The 18,878-nt window shown below is 39.0% G+C and overlaps 2 protein-coding genes across 2 annotated transcripts; both read right to left on the bottom strand.

The window, feature by feature from the left end:
* Positions 1–4,515: 4,515 nt before the first annotated feature.
* Positions 4,516–5,555, bottom strand: LOC126687700 (uncharacterized). Its single transcript, XM_050382257.1, has 5 exons — positions 5,466–5,555; positions 5,287–5,358; positions 5,143–5,217; positions 4,878–5,048; positions 4,516–4,797 (listed from the first exon to the last, which is right to left on the bottom strand). Exons 1-5 carry the CDS (start codon positions 5,553–5,555, stop codon positions 4,516–4,518), a joined length of 690 nt encoding a protein of 229 aa, XP_050238214.1.
* A 14-nt stretch (positions 5,556–5,569) lies between these two features.
* On the bottom strand, positions 5,570–17,127 carry LOC126687699 (uncharacterized). The gene is made up of 3 exons (XM_050382256.1): positions 17,115–17,127; positions 6,511–7,604; positions 5,570–6,412 (listed from the first exon to the last, which is right to left on the bottom strand). The coding sequence occupies exons 1-3, from the start codon at positions 17,125–17,127 to the stop codon at positions 5,570–5,572; spliced, it is 1,950 nt and encodes a 649-aa protein (XP_050238213.1).
* Positions 17,128–18,878: the final 1,751 nt, after the last annotated feature.

Below are 18,878 nucleotides of genomic sequence, written 5' to 3'. Positions count from 1 at the left end.
TTACGAAACAAAACAAAAAGTTTACAGACGCTACGAAACAAATTCAAACGTTTCACCTTTTTAGCAATTTAAGCCAAACGTTTACAAACGTTAAGAAACAAATCCAAATGTTTCACCTTTTTAGCGATTTAAGCCAAACGATTACAAACGTTACGAAACAAATCCAAACGTTTCCCCATTTTAGCAATTTAACCAAAACGTTTAAAACGTTACAAAACAAATCCAAACGTTTCACCTTTTTAGCGATTTAAGCCAAACGTTAATAAACTTAATGAAACAAAACCAAACTTTAAAACGTTACGAAAAATATCCAAACGTTTCACATTTTTAACAATTTAAGCCAAACGTTTGCAAACGGTACGAAACAATACTAAGCGTTTCACCTTTTTAGCAATTTAAGCCAAACGTTTACAAACGTTACGAAACAAAACCAAGCGTTTCACCCTTTTAGCAATTTAAGCCAAACGTTTGCAAAGGTTAAGAAACAAATCCAAGCGTTTAACCTTTTTAGCAATTTAAGCCAAATGTTTACAAATGTTACGAAACAAATCCAAGCGTTTCATCTTTTTAGCGATTTAAGCCAAACGTTTACAAATGTTACGAAACAAAACAAAACGTTTCGCCTTTTAAGCGAATTAATCCAAACGTTTACAAAAGTTATGAAACAAACGTTTCACCTTTTAGCAATTTAAGCCGAACGTTTACAAACGTTACGAAACAAAACCAAACGTTTAAAATGTTTCGAAATAAATCCAAACGTTTCTCCATTTTAGCGATTTAAGCTAAACGTTTACAAACGTTACGAAACAAAACCAAACGTTTAAAATGTTACGAAACAAATCCAAACGTTTCACTTTTTTGGCAATTTAAACCACACGTTTACAAACGTTACGTAACAAAAACAAACGTTTCCCATTTTTAGCAATTTCAGCCAAACGTTTACAAATGTTACAAAACAAAACCATACGTTTCAACTTATTAGCGATTTAAGCCAAACGTTTACACACTTTAAGAAACAAATCCAAATGTTTCACCTTTTTAGCGGTATAAGCCAAACGTTTACAAACTTTACGAAACAAAACAAAACGTTTCCCCTTTTTAGCGATATAAGCCAAACGTTTACAAACGTTATGAAACAAAACCAAACGTTTCACCTTATTAGGGATTTAAGCCAAACATTTACAAACGTTACGAAACAAAACCAAACGTTTCACATTTTTAGTGATTTAAGCCGACCGTTTACAAACGTTAGGAAACAAATCTAAACGTTTCCCCATTTTAGAGAATTAAGCCAAACGTTTACATATCTTACGAAACAAAACCAAACGTTTGAAACGTTACGAAACAAATTCAAACGATTCACCTTTTTATCCATTTAAGCCAAACGTTTACAAACGTTACGAAGAAAATCCAAACGTTTCACCTTTTTAGAGATTTAAGCCAAAAGTTTACAAACGTTACGAACAAATCCAAACCTTTCACATTTTTAGCGATTTAAGCCAAACGTTTACAAACGTTACGAAACAAAACCAAACGTTTCACCTTTTTCGCAATTTAAGCCAAATATTTACAAACTTTATGAAATAAAACCAAGCGTTTCACCATTTTAGCAATTAAAGCCTAACGTTTACAAACATTACAATACAAATCCAAGCGTTTCATCTTTTTAGCAATTTGAGCCAACCGTTTACAAACGTTATGAAATAAATCCAAGTGTTTCCCCTTTTTAGCGATTTAAGCCAAACGTCTATAAACGTTACGAAGAACATCCAAACGTTTTGGATTGGTTTTATAATGTTTTAAACGTTTGGCTTAAATCTCTAAACCAATCCAAACGTTTCAAACTTCACGAAACAAAGCCAAATTTCACTTTTTTAGCGATTTGAGGCAAACCTTTATATATGTTACGAAATAAATCCAAACGTTTCACCTTTTTAGCGATCGAAACCAATGGTTTACAAACAAAACAAATCCAAACATTTCGCATTTTTAGCGATTTACGCCAAACGTTTACAAACTCTACGAAAAAAACCAAACGTTTCACCTTTTTAGCAATTTAATCCAAACGTTTACAAATGTTACGAAATAAATCCAAAAATTTCATCTTTTTAGCGATTTAAGCCAATCGTTTACTAAACAAATCAAAACGTTTGGATTGGTTTCGTAACGTTTTAAATGTTTGGCTTAAATCGCTAAAAAGGTCCAAACGTTTACAAACATTACGAAACAAATCCAAACGTCTCCCCTTTTTAATGATTTAAGCCAAACGTTTACAAACGATACCAAACAAATCCAAGAGTTTCACCTTTTTAGCGATATAAGCCAAACGTTTACAAACGTTAAGAAACAAATCCAAACGTTTCCCCTTTTTATCAATTTAAGCCAAATATTTAAAAGGGTTATTTGCAAATTAATTCACCAACTTTGACCCAATTTGCAATTACAACATAAACTTTCAATTTTGGCAATGTCATTCACGAACTTAATTAATTTGGCTAATCGATACACCGACAAATGTCCGGTGGTTTTTTTGGTGATCTGGAAGCCGGAGAAGCCATGTCACATGCCACGTATGAAACGCACCGTTTGAAGCAAAACGCACCGTTTGAAGCAAAATGAACCGTTTTGTTTATCCGAATACAACGACGTCGTTTCCTTCACCTAAAAATCAAACCTAACTCAAATCAACCCTAATTGTTGAACTCTATTTTGTTCGTGCCTCCCTTTCCTCTGATGAACCCCAACCCCTAATTTCTTTGTTTCCATTCTCTGCAACTCGACTGTTTGTTTATCATTTCTCTTCACTCCCCTCTTTAATGGCTGATGAACGTACAAGGTTGTTTGGTACACCGAGGAAGTTCAAATTACCTGGAGCGACGGGCACAAATGAAACTTATTCATACGCATCTTCTTCAAGCTCAGTGGCGCAGAAACTATGTAATCATTCTGGGACAGCTGCGTGTTATGTTTCTTATACAGATAAGGATCCAGGAAGACGATTTTGGAGATGTCCTTACAGATGGGTAAGTTTCTTGGAGAACCTTTAGCTATTAAACCTTTGAATGTTTGAGATGTTTGAGATAGTAGTTGCGATTTGGCTTGTCATTTTGATTTGAAACCCTGAAATGCGCTTTGGCAACCCTAAAATGTGAATTTCTGGTCATTTTGATTGGAAACCCTTAAAAGCTTTTTGTTAACCCTAAAATGTGAATGTCTGGTATGCTCTAAGGGTTGGTCTATTTGTTCATTGCTATTTGATTTGTAATTTTGATATAGTTTATTTTTTTCAGTTTGGTAGACTTTGTTGAAAATTTATTCTCTTTTTTCAGTTTGATGATTGCTCCTACATGGAGTGGGTTGATGCAGAAACTCCAAATCACCTGAGGAGTCTCCTTGTGAAGTTAATGGACAAAAAACAGAGCTTGGAAGAGGAGCTTTCAAGCAAGAAGCAAGCTGAGAGGGATTTGGTTAGTAAAGCCGAAGCAGGTGCAGCTAAGGATTTTGTAAGCACCATGTCTATTCAGTTGAAGGATTTTGAGATGGCGAGAGAGGGTTATCAAAGATAAATAGCTGAGCTTGTAGAAATGAATGCAATGATTGATAAGAAGGTTGATAATTTAACTGAAGTTAATGCCAAACTGGTTATGGATAGGAAGAAGCTGAAGGCGAAATTGAAACGTATGAGACAAGTCTGTGGGTTGCTTGCCATAATGTTGGCTCTGTTTGTGATTTTTCGTAGCGATGTTGGTCATTTAGTATGTTTTGTTGTGTAATGTGGATTTGAATGTTATTATATGTTATGTTATGTTTATTTTGAACAAGTAGTTTATGAGTCAGACTTGTAATGGTATGTTATGTAACTGATAGTTTATGTTTATCTTTGAATGTTATGTTAGTTTATGTTTATGTTTAAGTTTATTTTTCAATAAGCAGATTATGTATCAGACTTGTAATGGTATGTTAATTTTATGTCTGACTCGCACAAGTTTACAAAAGCTGTTTTTTAAACAAGCAGTTTATGTATCTTCCTGAATTGTCAAAGATTGCAATCAGCCTGTAATCACACAAACACTTACTGAATTGCCTAATACTACAACAAATAGCCTGTAATCAATATAAATGTTCAAATAGTTTCATATTACCATATACCAAAGTTTGTAAACAAAATAACATGTTCAGGCCATAATCCTAGATTTCACTGCTAATTACAAACTAGCCAAAATATATACTGGATACATGCTTCCCTAATCTGCACATTTCCTAATCTGAACATTTCAGACCATTCCCTAATCTGCACATTTCCTAACCCTCCAAAATAACATGTTCAGACCATTCCCTAATCTGCACATTTCAAAACTTACCAAAATATGTAACTGATACATGCTTTTGTAAAGCACGTAACCATACCCTAATCAGCTACATTTCAAAAACTAACCAACATATGTAACTGCTAAGTTATAGTGTATAATTCACTAATTAGTTACATTTCAAAAAGACAAAGTTGCAGTCGTTGCTTCATCCATTTGCAACACTCTCTTGCAAAGGCACAACACCTCGACCACCACCTCGACCACCTCCTCGGCCACCTGCCGTGCCTCCTCGGCCACCTGCCCTTCCTCCTCGACCACCTGATCGACCACCGCGACCACCAACTGCAGAGCCAATACTGGAGGCTGTTGGTCTTGCATAACCTGGGACATCTGTGGTACAGGATGCAGAAGTCTGGCGTGTTTCGCGTGCAGCTTTAGCAATAGCTTTATTGCCATGAATAAACTTAGAACGGTTTGTACCGGGGTCCTACAAAAACCAAAGTAATGAACTTAATAATGGATATCAAAAATTCAAGCTAATATAATCAGGTTTGATGATTTACTTACTCTCATGTATATGTTCCTTCCCTCGCCGTCAAAACTTCGACAACCGAATCCTTGTCTAACCAGTCGCAGTTCTTTTTGTTTTGCTCGTTTGTCATTTGCTGTAACCGAACTAGGGCCAGGGACATCAGGTGTTGCACGTGCCTTTCTAGGCCTCCCTCGTCGGGGCGGTACCTGGTATAACAAATAAAAAGCCAATTACAATATAATACTACTCAAAATCATCATATAAATTGTGTATTTGAACACAGTGGACTGATTTTTATACCGTTGTGTTCGAGCTTGATTCACGTACACCATCATTTCCAGGAACCTTCCTAGGCCTCCCTCGTCGAGGTGGCACCTATACCAGCAAATAATTCATGTAATTAAAGACGAATAAACCCAATGCCTAACACGTTAAGATACATACCGTTGTGTTCGAACTAGCGCCTCCAGCTTCGCCAACAGTGACAGGTACATTCCTAGGCCTCCCTCTTTTTGCCTAGCAATTCCAGTTACACATACAACACATCAAGCAAATGAGTGCACAATCAATAAAAATTAGGAAATGAATTAATGAGGAAATGAGTGCACAATCAACAAACTTACATTGGTACCACGTTTTTGAAAGGCCGGATTATTTTTCTCCTTGCAACTTCTTTTGTTGTGACCAACCGAACCACAAATTGTACATCTCATTTTCACCCCACACTTTAAAAGTTTATTTTGATGACTAGCTTCTTCATCGGCTCCTCTTTTCGCTTCTGTTTCGGCCTCCCTGGCATCTTCTTATACTCAGGGGGTAATATAGAGTTTCCCTCAGCCACATGCCACATTTTTTTCCCATTAATTGGCTCAATCCCATACTTGTATGCCTCAATATATCTCTGCACTGAGAAATATTCGTCGACATAATCAGCCGGATCCTTTTTCAGCCAATGAATTCTTGAGCAAGCATGGATGCAAGGAATTCCACTCAGTTGCCAAAGATTACAAGTACATGACCCATTATTCAAGTCCACTATAAATTGGTCCTCACCAATTGCAACCTGAAACTTATCTCCCTTTGAAGGCGTACTAGTACACAATCTGCTGGTATACCTAATAACCTCAAGCCGCTGTCTAATCCTAGGGCAAATTGAATCTGTAACCCCACTCATTGCAGTCAACTTAGTGTGAAATCTTCGCATCAATGCACACCTAATCTCCTCTAGCATCTCAATGATATGCATTGCCCTAGCTTTCACAATATATCCATTGAACGTCTCGCAGACATTATTGTCAATCATGTCACTTTTAGGACGGGTGCTCATGTATAACTTACAAAATTTTTTTAGATCCCGGCGAATGATGTCTGCATGAGCAGCCCCGTTTTCTTCCATCATTGCATCCAAATTAATTTTTGCAGCTGCTTCGTATGTGCTCCTAGCTACCCTCCAAAACATGTTCTTCAAGGTCTGTCCCTTGAATTCCTTCTTCCAATTGCAATACACATGCCTAGCACAATTCCTGTGCTCGGCATGTGGAGTCAGATTAGCTATCGCGTTGATCAATCCCTGAATCAAAAATATGATAACATTATATGAAAGCAAAATATCCAAAAGTAAAGTACAAAGCCTATTATATAAAGTAAAATAGCATATAAAGGAATTACCTTTTGTTGATCGCTCATGAAACTCCATCCAACGCCATCCACAATTCCTAATTCCTCAAATAATATCTGCAAAAACCATGTCCAGTAGTACTCATTTTCACTTTCCACTACTGCCCAACAGATTGGAAACATTTGATTGTTTCCATCTTTTGCAACAGCACACAATAGAGCCCCACCCAAAAAGGTCTTCAAGAAGCACCCGTCAAATCCAATCACCGGTCGACATCCATCTCGAAACCCTTTTATTACTCCACTGAATCCTATAAAAAATCCTTTGAATGCAAAGTTATCGCCAACCAGAAAGTCGAATCTTCCTTCTCTGTCAACCCTCATCAACTCTGCTTTATAACTTCTTAAACAAGCATAATGTTCAAAAACTGAACCTCTCAACATGTCTAAAGCTCCCCACTTAGCTCTGTAACATTTCCATTTACTAACTTTAAGGCAGAATTTTTCAAGCAAATCTAGCTCCAAATGTTTTGGTGCCCAGTTAGGATCTCTTCTGAATCTGTCTTTGTACTCTTTTGCTATCCAAGTACAAGTGGCTTGTCTATTCTCCATGGTTCGAGAGCACAAATGCTGGCCATTGTATCTTTTGATGACAAAATTCTGCTCTTCCTGTATGATGCTCCCATACAAATTCCAGGGGCACTCAGCTACACATTTCATTTCAAGTTGCCACTTCCAACTTCTGACAGTTTTGATATTATGGCCATTTAATATAGCCCATCTCACAATTGCATCTCGACATTGGTGAGCATGTTCAAATTGCATACCCAATCGCAACTGTAAGTCTTTAGCATCGCACAAAGGATCATAAAAGGTATTCTTTTTCTTCTTCCAATCACTTCTTCCCTCATCAAAAACATCAAAGTCCTCATGACTGCTAGTAATAGAGTGCACATCACCTTCTGAATCATCATAGTCACTGCAGTATCCTTCAATTGTATCTTCATATGCTTCATTTGTATCTTGGGGTAAACTGCTTTCCAAGCTTGGCATCCTACCTATAGCATTCATCATGGGCTCTGGCTGAGGTTTAAAATTTTTGAACTTCACTCTGTCATTCCTAGCCTGAATGTATTCTTCATCATCTGAAAGTTCATTATCTTCATGTCACAACCCAATCTCAGGTCCGAGACCGGCGCTAGGGAATGGGAGTGGTTGCTCCGAAACCCGTAGCAAGCCTAAAAACGTAAAAATAATTTTTCGCGAAACATAAACGTCATGCATGACATAAGTAAACACGTGTCATGCAGAAGCACACATGCCAGGCACACATATCCTCTGGCAGTCACAATATATATAACGCAGCAAGCGTAAAACGTTTAAAACTTTAAAACGTTAAAGTAATATTTACAGAAAACTTTATATACAAGCTGACTGACAAAATACTTATCTACTGCAGCTCTAAGAGTAAAGTAATGTTTCTTTACATACTCAAAAATACAGACTTCTGGGAGTAGGATAGAAGTCTGTTGCTTCAAAGCGTCTTTATCCTGAAAGGAAATCCGTGAGGGGTCAGTATATTGGGATATACTGAGTGAGTTCATACATTTACTAATAAGTATTCAAATAAAACATAAAATCGTAATCAATCATATGCAGCCAAGTACAGGATCCGATTGAAAAACCTTAATCCTCAAACATACTAATAATCAATCGATCAACCCAATCATAAATATCAATTGCGAGTCCAACTCGCTGGTGGCCCAGCCACTAGATACGGGGACTTCCAGGCTACACCGTAGCCGAGTTCACTCTCGTATCGAAATCATAACCCAATCGTAAGTTTCATATTCATCATCAGCTCCCAGCTGAGTTATATCAAAAACTGGTGATCACACAGTCCTATTGTCGCCCAATAGGTAGCACGTTCCATCGGATCAATACTGGTTTCAAATCAAGCATATGCAATTCGTATAAAAGTTTCACATATAAAACATGCGGTTCAATTAATAAGCAATATAAAATAATTGCTTAAATAAATACTTTAAAAGCAAATCATATAAACTCACTGAAAACGCTTATCCAAAAATACGTCGGGGCTTTAGAAACGTCAAGCTTCCCGAACTCCTGGTCCAGCTCCTTCTTGCCTCGCTGGATCTAAAACAATTTCAAAACATTTGACTCATATCAGAATCCTATTCTAAGATTGACTCTAGACTCAAGATTTGACACATTTTACTTTCATTAATCGTCGTGCTTCTCACGCATATCCCATTAAACGATATCAAACTCGTTTACGGATCGTAAATTACTTCCAATTCAATCTTCTTATAACCTCATTAGGTTAACTACTATTCGATTTCTGATTCAATACGTAAATTCCATTAATTCAATCGAGGTACGAAGATTCGGGGTGGTGCGAGAATCGAAGGGTGCACGCTCGTGCAGGGAGGTACACGTTCGTGTACCTTGATGGTACACGGTCGTGTACCACATGTTGGTACACGGTCGTGTACCACATGTTGGTACACGTTCGTGTACCTTGGTACACGTTCGTGTACCATTGATGGTACACGTTCGTGTACCACAAGTACACGATCGTGTACTATCGTGCACGATCCCCCGGAATCGATTTCCGGGGTTTCCGACCTGCTATATACGTAAAAACGCTCCAAACTCGACCAAAACGCGTATTCTAAGCTCAAAACACTATATATCAATCTTAAACTCGATAAAACGATAAAATCGTTTCGTGGCCTAAAACTTTGAATCGATATAACTTAAAATATAATCAACAAAACGGTAAAACGTCAAGCTTACTGTGATTACCCGTCGAAATACGATCGTTTGGAGTTATAAAACGTCAGAAACGGACGAGAAACGAAAACCGCGCGACGAACCGTACGAAAGCAACGGTGATAAGGAAAAAAAAAAGAAGAATTCTGGAAATGAAGGATCTGATTCCTTCATTATGAAGTTTATCTTATATATAACCTGGCTAAATTGCGTTTTGGTCCTTGAAACTTTTCAAAGCTTGCAATTTAATCCAAATCATATTCAATTAATCTTTCTATTAATTCAAATACGTATTATTTATCTCCGAATAAATAATACTAACTTAAAATATAGATTTTCATCGAAAATCCTCCAATTTCTATTTTCGGGCTTAATTGGCTAATTTGCACTTTAGCCCCTAAACTTTTCAAAATTTACAATTTAGCCCCAAAATGTAACCACATCCAAATTTTCAAAATTAGTTCCTTTAATCCCGCTAATTGACCCATTAAATTTTATTCTTAAATTTTCGATATAATTAAATTAAATTCTCCTTAATTTAATTTATCGGAAATCACGACACGTGGCACGACGTAATTATCTTAAAATATTTTGGGGTATTACATTCACCCCCCCTTAAAATAAATTCGTCCTCGAATTTAAAATTAGCCACGTACCTTGAGTAAACAGATATGGATATTTCTGCCTCATATCCTCTTCTGTCTCCCACGTGCACTCTTCTACAGATTGACTTCTCCAAAGAACTTTCACCATTGGAATTCTTTTCGTTCGCAATTGTCGTATCTGCGTATCGACAATCTGCACTGGTCGTTCTTCGTAAGTTAGTTCCTCGCTCACGTCCACCACTTGTGGTTGAATTATTCGAGAAGGGTCTGGTACATACTTCCGAAGCATGGAAATATGGAAGACCGGATGAACTTGCGACATCTCCTGTGGCAAGTCTAGCTTATAGGCAACTGAGCCTATACGCTCCACGATCTGATATGGTCCGACATATCTCGGAGCCAATTTACCCTTCTTTCCGAAACGAATTACTCCCTTCATCGGTGATACTTTGAGAAACACGTAGTCTCCGAGCTGAAATTCGATATCCTTCCTCTTGGGGTCCGCGTAACTCTTCTGTCGACTGGAAGCAGTATTCAAACGTTGCTTTATCAACGGTACTTTTTCTGACGTAATCTGGATGATCTCTGCTCCAGTAAGCTTTCGTTCACCGACTTCATCCCAACAGATAGGGGATCGACACTTGCGACCGTATAATGCTTCGTAAGGAGCCATCTCGATGCTTGAATGATAGCTGTTGTTGTAGGCAAACTCGACTAGAGGTAGGTACGTATCCCAACTACCTCCGAAGTCTAATACGCAAAGTCGAGGCATATCTTCTAACGTTTGAATCGTTCGCTCAGACTGTCCATCCGTCTGAGGGTGAAACGCAGTGCTGAAATTTAATCGCGTTCCTAACGCGTCTTGTAAGCTTTTCCAGAAATGAGAGGTAAATACGGAACCTCTATCTGAAACGATTGACACGGGAACTCCGTGTAGGCTCACGATTTTATCGATGTAGATCTCTGCCAACTTTGCTGCAGAATACGTCGTCTTGATAGGTATGAAGTGTGCTGACTTCGTCAAACGATCCACGATTACCCAAATAGAGTCAAACCCTTTCTGCGTCTTGGGTAATCCGATTACGAAATCCATCGTGATCTGCTCCCACTTCCACTCCGGGATGGGTAACGGCTGAAGAAATCCGTAAGGTCGCTGATGCTCCAATTTGACTTGCTGACAAGTCGGGCATTTCGCCATAAACTCTGCGATGTCTTTCTTCATTCCGCTCCACCAATACGTTGATTTGATGTCGTGGTACATCTTCGTGGAACCAGGATGAACGCTATAGATCGTTCCATGAGTCTCCTCCATGATCTTTTGTCTTAGATCTTCCATATCTGGAACGCACATTCGATTGCCGTATTTCAAGATTCCGTTGACGATACTGAAATCTTGACTCTTTCTTTGTTGAGCTTCCTCAATTAAATGCTTCAATTGAGGGTCGTCTGCTTGCAACTCTTTGATCTGATCTATCAACGTCGATCGTATCGTTAACTGAGCCATTAGGTTTCCGAGAGATGAGATCTCAAACTCAACCCCTTGGCTAAATATCGTATGAATCTCGTTGATTAATGGTCTCCGCCACGTCATTGTAACGTGCGCGAGACTTCCTGCCGACTTTCTGCTTAATGCATCCGCCACTACGTTGGCCTTGCCTGGATTGTATTGTATTGTGCAGTCGTAATCTTTTAGTAGCTCCATCCATCTCCGCTGTCTGAGGTTTAACTCTCGTTGATCAAAAATGTACTTCAAGCTTTTATGATCTGTAAAGATCTCACACGTAGCGCCGTATAAATAATGTCTCCAAATCTTTAGCGCAAAAATCACCGCTGCTAACTCTAGATCATGCGTCGGATAGTTCGTTTCGTTCTTCTTGAGCTGTCGCGAAGCGTACGCTATTACTCTACCGTGTTGCATAAGAACACATCCTAGTCCGATTCTTGACGCGTCACAGTAAACTGTGAATCCTTCCGTTCCTTCTGGTAGTGCTAAGACTGGTGCCGTCGTTAGGCACTCTTTCAGTTTCAGAAAACTGAGTTCACATTGGTTCGTCCAGTTGAATTTCGCGTTCTTTTGAGTTAGCTTCGTCAAAGGTACAACGATCTTTGAAAAATCCTGTACAAATCGTCTGTAGTACCCTGCTAAACCAAGGAAACTTCTAACTTCCGTAACCGATTCAGGCCGCTTCCATTCTATCACAGCTTTGATCTTCTTTGGGTCAACCTTAATTCCACTTTGTGAAACCACATGACATAAGAAAGCCACTTCCGTTAGCCAAAATTCACATTTAGAGAATTTGGCGTAAAGCTGATGATCTCTTAGTGTCTGTAGTACTATTCGCAAATGTTGAGCGTGCTTTTCTTCTGTACTCGAATAGATTAAAATATCGTCGATAAATACGATCACGAACTGATCCAAGTACGGTTTGAATATCCTATTCATCAAATCCATGAAGGCTGCTGGGGCGTTCGTCAATCCGAATGACATAACGAGGAACTCATAATGTCCATATCAAGTTCGGAAAGCAGTCTTTTGTATGTCATCGTTACGAATCTTCAATTGATGATAGCCTGATCTCAGATCAATCTTGGAGAAAAACTTCGCTCCTTGTAACTGATCGAACAAATCGTCGATTCTGGGTAACGGATACTTATTCTTAATTGTCACCTTATTCAGCTGTCGATAATCGATACATAGTCGAAGCGATCCATCCTTCTTTTTCACTAACAGCACTGGTGCACCCCACGGGGATACACTCGGCCTGATAAAACCACGATCAAACAATTCTTCTAACTGATCCTTAAGTTCTTTGAGCTCTGCTGGCGCCATTCGATAAGGAGGTATCGATATCGGCTTCGTGCCAGGAGCCAATTCGATACAAAATTCAATCTCGCGATTTGGGGGTAATCCAGGTAATTCCTCTGGAAAAACGTCTGGATATTCCGACACAACTGGCACGTCACTTAAATTTACACTTTTCTTCTCCACGTCTCGTACTACTGCTAAGAATCCTTGACATCCCTTCTTCAACATACTACAAGCTTTAATAGCTGAAATTATACTCGTAGAAGATTCCATCTTATCACCCTGAATTGAAACCGCTTCAATTCCAGGCGTGTTAAACGTCATCGTCTTCTTCCGGCAATCCACATTAGCGTAGTGCTGAGCTAGCCAATCCATTCCTAGTATGACGTCAAAAGCTAAAACCTCAAGTAAAATCAAGTCAACTAACAAATCCCGTCCTTGAACTTTCACAGGACAAGACGGGTAAACGATACTAACTTCCACACTTCCTCCAACGGGAGTAGCTACGGATAAGGGATTCCTAAGATACGCTGGTTGCACTTCTAACTTACTAGCAAAACTAGGCGAAACAAACGAATGCGTAGCGCCCGGATCAAATAAAATTAATGCGTCTTAAGAAGCGATAGGAAAGGTACCTTGCACCACTGCATTGGAAGCCTGAGCCTCCTGCGGATTCAGTGCAAAGACCCTAGCCTGACTTCCGCCAGCCTGCGAAGTCTGGCCAGTACCGCGTCCTCCGCCATTTCTTCCTCCACGATTTCCATAGCCACGGCCTCTCTGGCCAGTAAAGGTACTTCCTGTCTGATCATATCCTGACGCTATCTGCTGCGCGGTTCTCTGCTGCTGATAAGAAGGCTGTACTACAGTAGTCATTGAGCCTTGGGGCATCTGCCTCGGACAGTCTCTAGCGAAATGGCCCCGTTGACCACAATTAAAACATGCTCCATTAGCAGTGTAACACGCGCCGTAGTGCCTCCTATTACAGTTCACACATAAAGGAACTCCGCCTCCCATGTCACTCATCGATCTGGCACTAAATCCGGTGCCTGAAGTACTAACTCTAGTTCCATACCGAGCTCTCTTATTTCTCTGTTGACGTGATGGAGGTCGAGAATAACTCCCAGCATATGATCGGGTAGGTGCTCTCTGTACGCTGCGAAATGTATTATCTCTCACAGGTGCAACATTGGAAGGGTCAGGAATTCTTCCAAAACGGATCAGAGAAACTTCCATTTGCCTAGCACTATCAATCAGTTGCACTAGGGTTCTTCCGATATCAGACGTCAGACTCACAAATTCAGCTCCTAGACCCTCTACAAACCTCGAGTTCACTCTAACAGGGTCTGTAGTCAGGTCTGGTGCAAACCTACTCACTCTGGTAAACTCCGTTACATACTCTTGCACAGATCGATTGCCTCTACTCAGGGTCAACCACTGACTACGATAACTCTCCGTCACCGCATATGGTAAAAAGTATTCCCTAAAGTGGTTTGCAAATTCAGCCCAGGTCATAGTATCCATGGTTGGCTGAATATGCTGCTGAAACCAATCTTTCGCAGGTCCTTTCAATGACATTTCCACCATAATGATGGTCTGTCTCTCATTAGCTTGCAGGCGTCGAGCATTACGTTCTACTTCTTCGAGGAAATCGAGAGCATCGCCTGTACTGTCAAACTTAGTTGGCTTGAGGCGCATATAAGCCAAAACGATATCTCGATCAGTGAAAGCCACGTTACGCAATTGTTGCTGCTGTAGTTGTTCACGATGCATATTCTACACCTCTGCCTGATTAGCTTGCATGGCTGCAATTCCCGTAAGGAACTGATTCAGATCAAAACCCACAACATTAGGTTGCTGGGCTTGCGCTTGCACTCCAGGTGCCTGCGCCTGGGCCTCTTGGCCACCACCTCCTCCCTGAACAGAAGACTCATCTTGAGCTTCTGGATGGACGTCATGCGCCCCTTCTATAACATTTCGTGCTGCAGCGGCAGCTCGCTCTACTTCTTGTCGTTGGTCAGACATCATGACCGAGACAAACATCGTCACTTAGCCACATAATCGTATATTATCGCAAATGCATATCGTATTGAACGCGCATCTCATCACAAACGAACACACACGTAAGACAGACTCACATCCTAGAGGGAAAGCTGAAAGTTTGAAAATCAAATGAATACGTAACAAAGACAAGACTCGAGTCCTATGTGCTGCAATAGATTCCTAGGAAAAATCAATCACTCTTCTGACATAAGCAATGGTAACTGGACCATGCTCTGATACCAACATTGTCACGACCCAATCTCAGGGCCGAGACCGGCGCTAGGGAATGGGAGTGGTTGCTCCGAAACCCGTAGCAAGCCTAAAAACGTAAAAATAATTTTTCGCGAAACATAAACGTCATGCATGACATAAGTAAACACGTGTCATGCAGAAGCACACATGCCAGGCACACATATCCTCTGGCAGTCACAATATATATAACGAAGCAAGCGTAAAACGTTTAAAACTTTAAAACGTTAAAGTAATATTTACAGAAAACTTTATATACAAGCTGACTGACAAAATACTTATCTACTGCAGCTCTAAGAGTAAAGTAATGTTTCTTTACATACTCAAAAATACAGACTTCTGGGAGTAGGATAGAAGTCTGTTGCTTCAAAGCGTCTTTATCCTGAAAGGAAATCTGTGAGGGGTCAGTATATTGGGATATACTGAGTGAGTTCATACATTTTACTAATAAGTATTCAAATAAAACATAAAATCGTAATCAATCATATGCAGCCAAGTACAGGATCCGATTGAAACCTTAATCCTCAAACATACTAATAATCAATCGATCAACCCAATCATAAATATCAATTGCGAGTCCAACTCGCTGGTGGCCCAGCCACTAGATACGGGGACTTCCAGGCTACACCGTAGCCGAGTTCACTCTCGTATCGAAATCATAACCCAATCGTAAGTTTCATATTCATCATCAGCTCCCAGCTGAGTTATATCAAAAACTGGTGATCACACAGTCCTATTGTCGCCTAATAGGTAGCACGTTCCATCGGATCAATACTGGTTTCAAATCAAGCATATGCAATTCGTATAAAAGTTTCACATATAAAACATGCGGTTCAATTAATAAGCAATATAAAATAATTGCTTAAATAAATACTTTAAAAGCAAATCATATAAACTCACTGAAAACGCTTATCCAAAAATACGTCGGGGCTTTAGAAACGTCAAGCTTCCCGAACTCCTGGTCCAGCTCCTTCTTGCCTCGCTGGATCTAAAACAATTTCAAAACATTTGACTCATATCAGAATCCTATTCTAAGATTGACTCTAGACTCAAGATTCGACACATTTTACTTTCATTAATCGTCGTGCTTCTCACGCATATCCCATTAAACGATATCAAACTCGTTTACGGATCGTAAATTACTTCCAATTCAATCTTCTTATAACCTCATTAGGTTAACTACTATTCGATTTCCGATTCAATATGTAAATTCCATTAATTCAATCGAGGTACGAAGATTCGGGATGGTGCGAGAATCGAAGGGTGCACGCTCGTGCAGGGAGGTACACGTTCGTGTACCTTGATGGTACACGTTCGTGTACCATTGATGGTACACGTTCGTGTACCACAAGTACACGATCGTGTACTGTCGTGCACGATCCCCCGGAATCGATTTCCGGGGTTTCCGACCTGCTATATACGTAAAAACGCTCCAAACTCAACCAAAACGCGTATTCTAAGCTCAAAACACTATATATCAATCTTAAACTCGATAAAACGATAAAATCGTCTCGTGGCCTAAAGCTTTGAATCGATATAACTTAAAATATAATCAACGAAACGGTAAAACGTCAAGCTTACTGTGATTACCCGTTGAAATACGATCGTTTGGAGTTATAAAAAGTCAGAAACGGACAAGAAACGAAAACCGCGCGACGAACCGTACGAAAGCAACGGTGATAAGGAAAAAAAAAGAAGAATTCTGGAAATGAAGGATCTGATTCCTTCATTATGAAGGTTATCTTATATATAACCTGGCTAAATTGCGTTTTGGTCTTTGAAACTTTTCAAAGCTTGCAATTTAATCCAAATCCTATTCAATTAATCTTTCTATTAATTCAAATACGTATTATTTATCTCCGAATAAATAATACTAACTTAAAATATAGATTTTCATCGAAAATCCTCCAATTTCTATTTTCGGGCTTAATTGGCTAATTTGCACTTTAGCCCCGAAACTTTTCAAAATTTACAATTTAGCCCCAAAATGTAACCACATCCAAATTTTCAAAATTCGTTCCTTTAATCCCGCTAATTGACCCATTAAATTTTATTCTTAAATTTTCGATATAATTAAATTAAATTCTTCTTAATTTAATTTATCGGAAATCACGACACGTGGCACGACGTAATTATCTTAAAATATTTTGGGGTATTACACTTCAAGTCCATCATCAGTCTCACTTTCACCTACTGGGCAGTAGTCTTAGTCTATATCGCTTTCCTCGTGTTGCATCTCAGGAGCATTCATCTCAGGAGCATTCATTACAGGTACATAACTCAGATTCTCATCATGCTCAGTTGGTTGTTGTTCAGTAGGTTGTTGTTCAGTAGGTTGATCTTCAAAACTCAAATTGTCATCACCCTCATTTGGTCTTTGTTCCGTAGGTTGATCTTCATAACTGTGTTCTTCCCCTTCAACAAAAAGCTGGAAGAATCCTTGCCAACCATTTGTGCCAATGCACAGTAACATCTCCATCAGCTGATGAGTGTTCTGTAATTTTCTTAACCCAGTTGATATCTTCATACCAGGAACTAGATAAAACAATTTGTAGGGATGGGTGCATCCCAATTTCTCCAAATCCTCTTCAATGATTTCAAACCCTACCCTTGAAGCATCATATCCAAAATTATGCATTATCCTACCACCAATGTAATCCATATCCTCACCAGACTATGCAAAATGCCCACCATAATTATAGTATACTGTTCATGTTAACAGTCCCTACAAAATGAATAACACAAATGAAACATTTCCTAAAGCAAATGCAACTAACCAGGCACCAGAAAACCAGATGCAAGCAAATGCAATACAAACATAATTAAAGTAACAATAAACCAAATGCAAGCAACCAGCAATACAAACATACTTAAAATAATAGTAAACCTTAAAAAAATTAACACCTAAACAGTAAAACCACATACAAGAAAACCCTAGCAATAAACCCCATACCCGAAAACCCTAAAATTAACAACGTACCAATAAACCCCACACTATAAAACCCTGAAAAATTAACAACCTAGCAATAAAACCACATACCAGAAAACCCTAGCAATAAAACAACATACTAGAAAACCCTAGCAATAAACCCCATACCAGAAAACCCTAAAAAATTAACAACTAAACACTAAAACCACATAGCAGAAAACCCTAAAGAAAACAAACTAACAGTAAACCCTAAAATAGAAAATATAAACAAAACTTTCGGTACCAGCAAGAACAAAAGATGAATAAAACAGATGAACTCACCTTTACAGAACTTTCTTCAGATTTTAAATTCAAAAATTAGACGGAGCTTTCTTCATAAACGGGTCGAAGAGTTGCAGAAATATGAAATGGGAAATGGGGGCGAAGAGTTGACAGACAGAAAAAAGGGATTAGGGTTCATTTCAGAGAGAGTAGAGAAAGGAGGGAAAATAAGGCAACGATGGAAATGAAGGGGTTTGAGTTAGGTTTGATTTTTAGGTGAAGGAAACGACGCCGTTGTACTCAGATAAATAAAACGGTTCGTTTTGCTTCAAACGGTGCGTTTCATACGTGGCATGTGACATGGCTTCTCCGGCTTCCAGATCACCAAAAAACCGCCGGACATTTGTCGGTGTATCGATTAGCCAAATTAATTAAGTTCGTGAATAACATTGCCAAAATTGAAAGTTTATGTTGTAATTGCAAATTGGGTCAAAGTTGGTGAATTAATTTGCAAACAACCCTATTTAAAACGTTAAGAAACCAAACGAAACGTTTAAAACGTTACGAAACAAAACCAAACGTTTCACCTTTTTTAGTGATTTAAGCCAAACATTTAGAAAAGTTACGAAATAAATCCAAACGTTTCACATTTCTAGCGATTTAAGCCAAGCGTTTACAAACGTTACGAAACAAATTCAAACGATTTACCTTTTTAGCGATTTAAGCCAAACGT

Source organism: Mercurialis annua, linkage group LG6 (genome assembly GCF_937616625.2).
Source record: "Mercurialis annua linkage group LG6, ddMerAnnu1.2, whole genome shotgun sequence".
NCBI classification, from domain to species: Eukaryota; Viridiplantae; Streptophyta; class Magnoliopsida; order Malpighiales; family Euphorbiaceae; genus Mercurialis; species Mercurialis annua.
The sequence above is the reverse complement of the archived record's forward strand: the minus strand, read 5'-3'. Positions and strand labels throughout refer to the sequence as shown.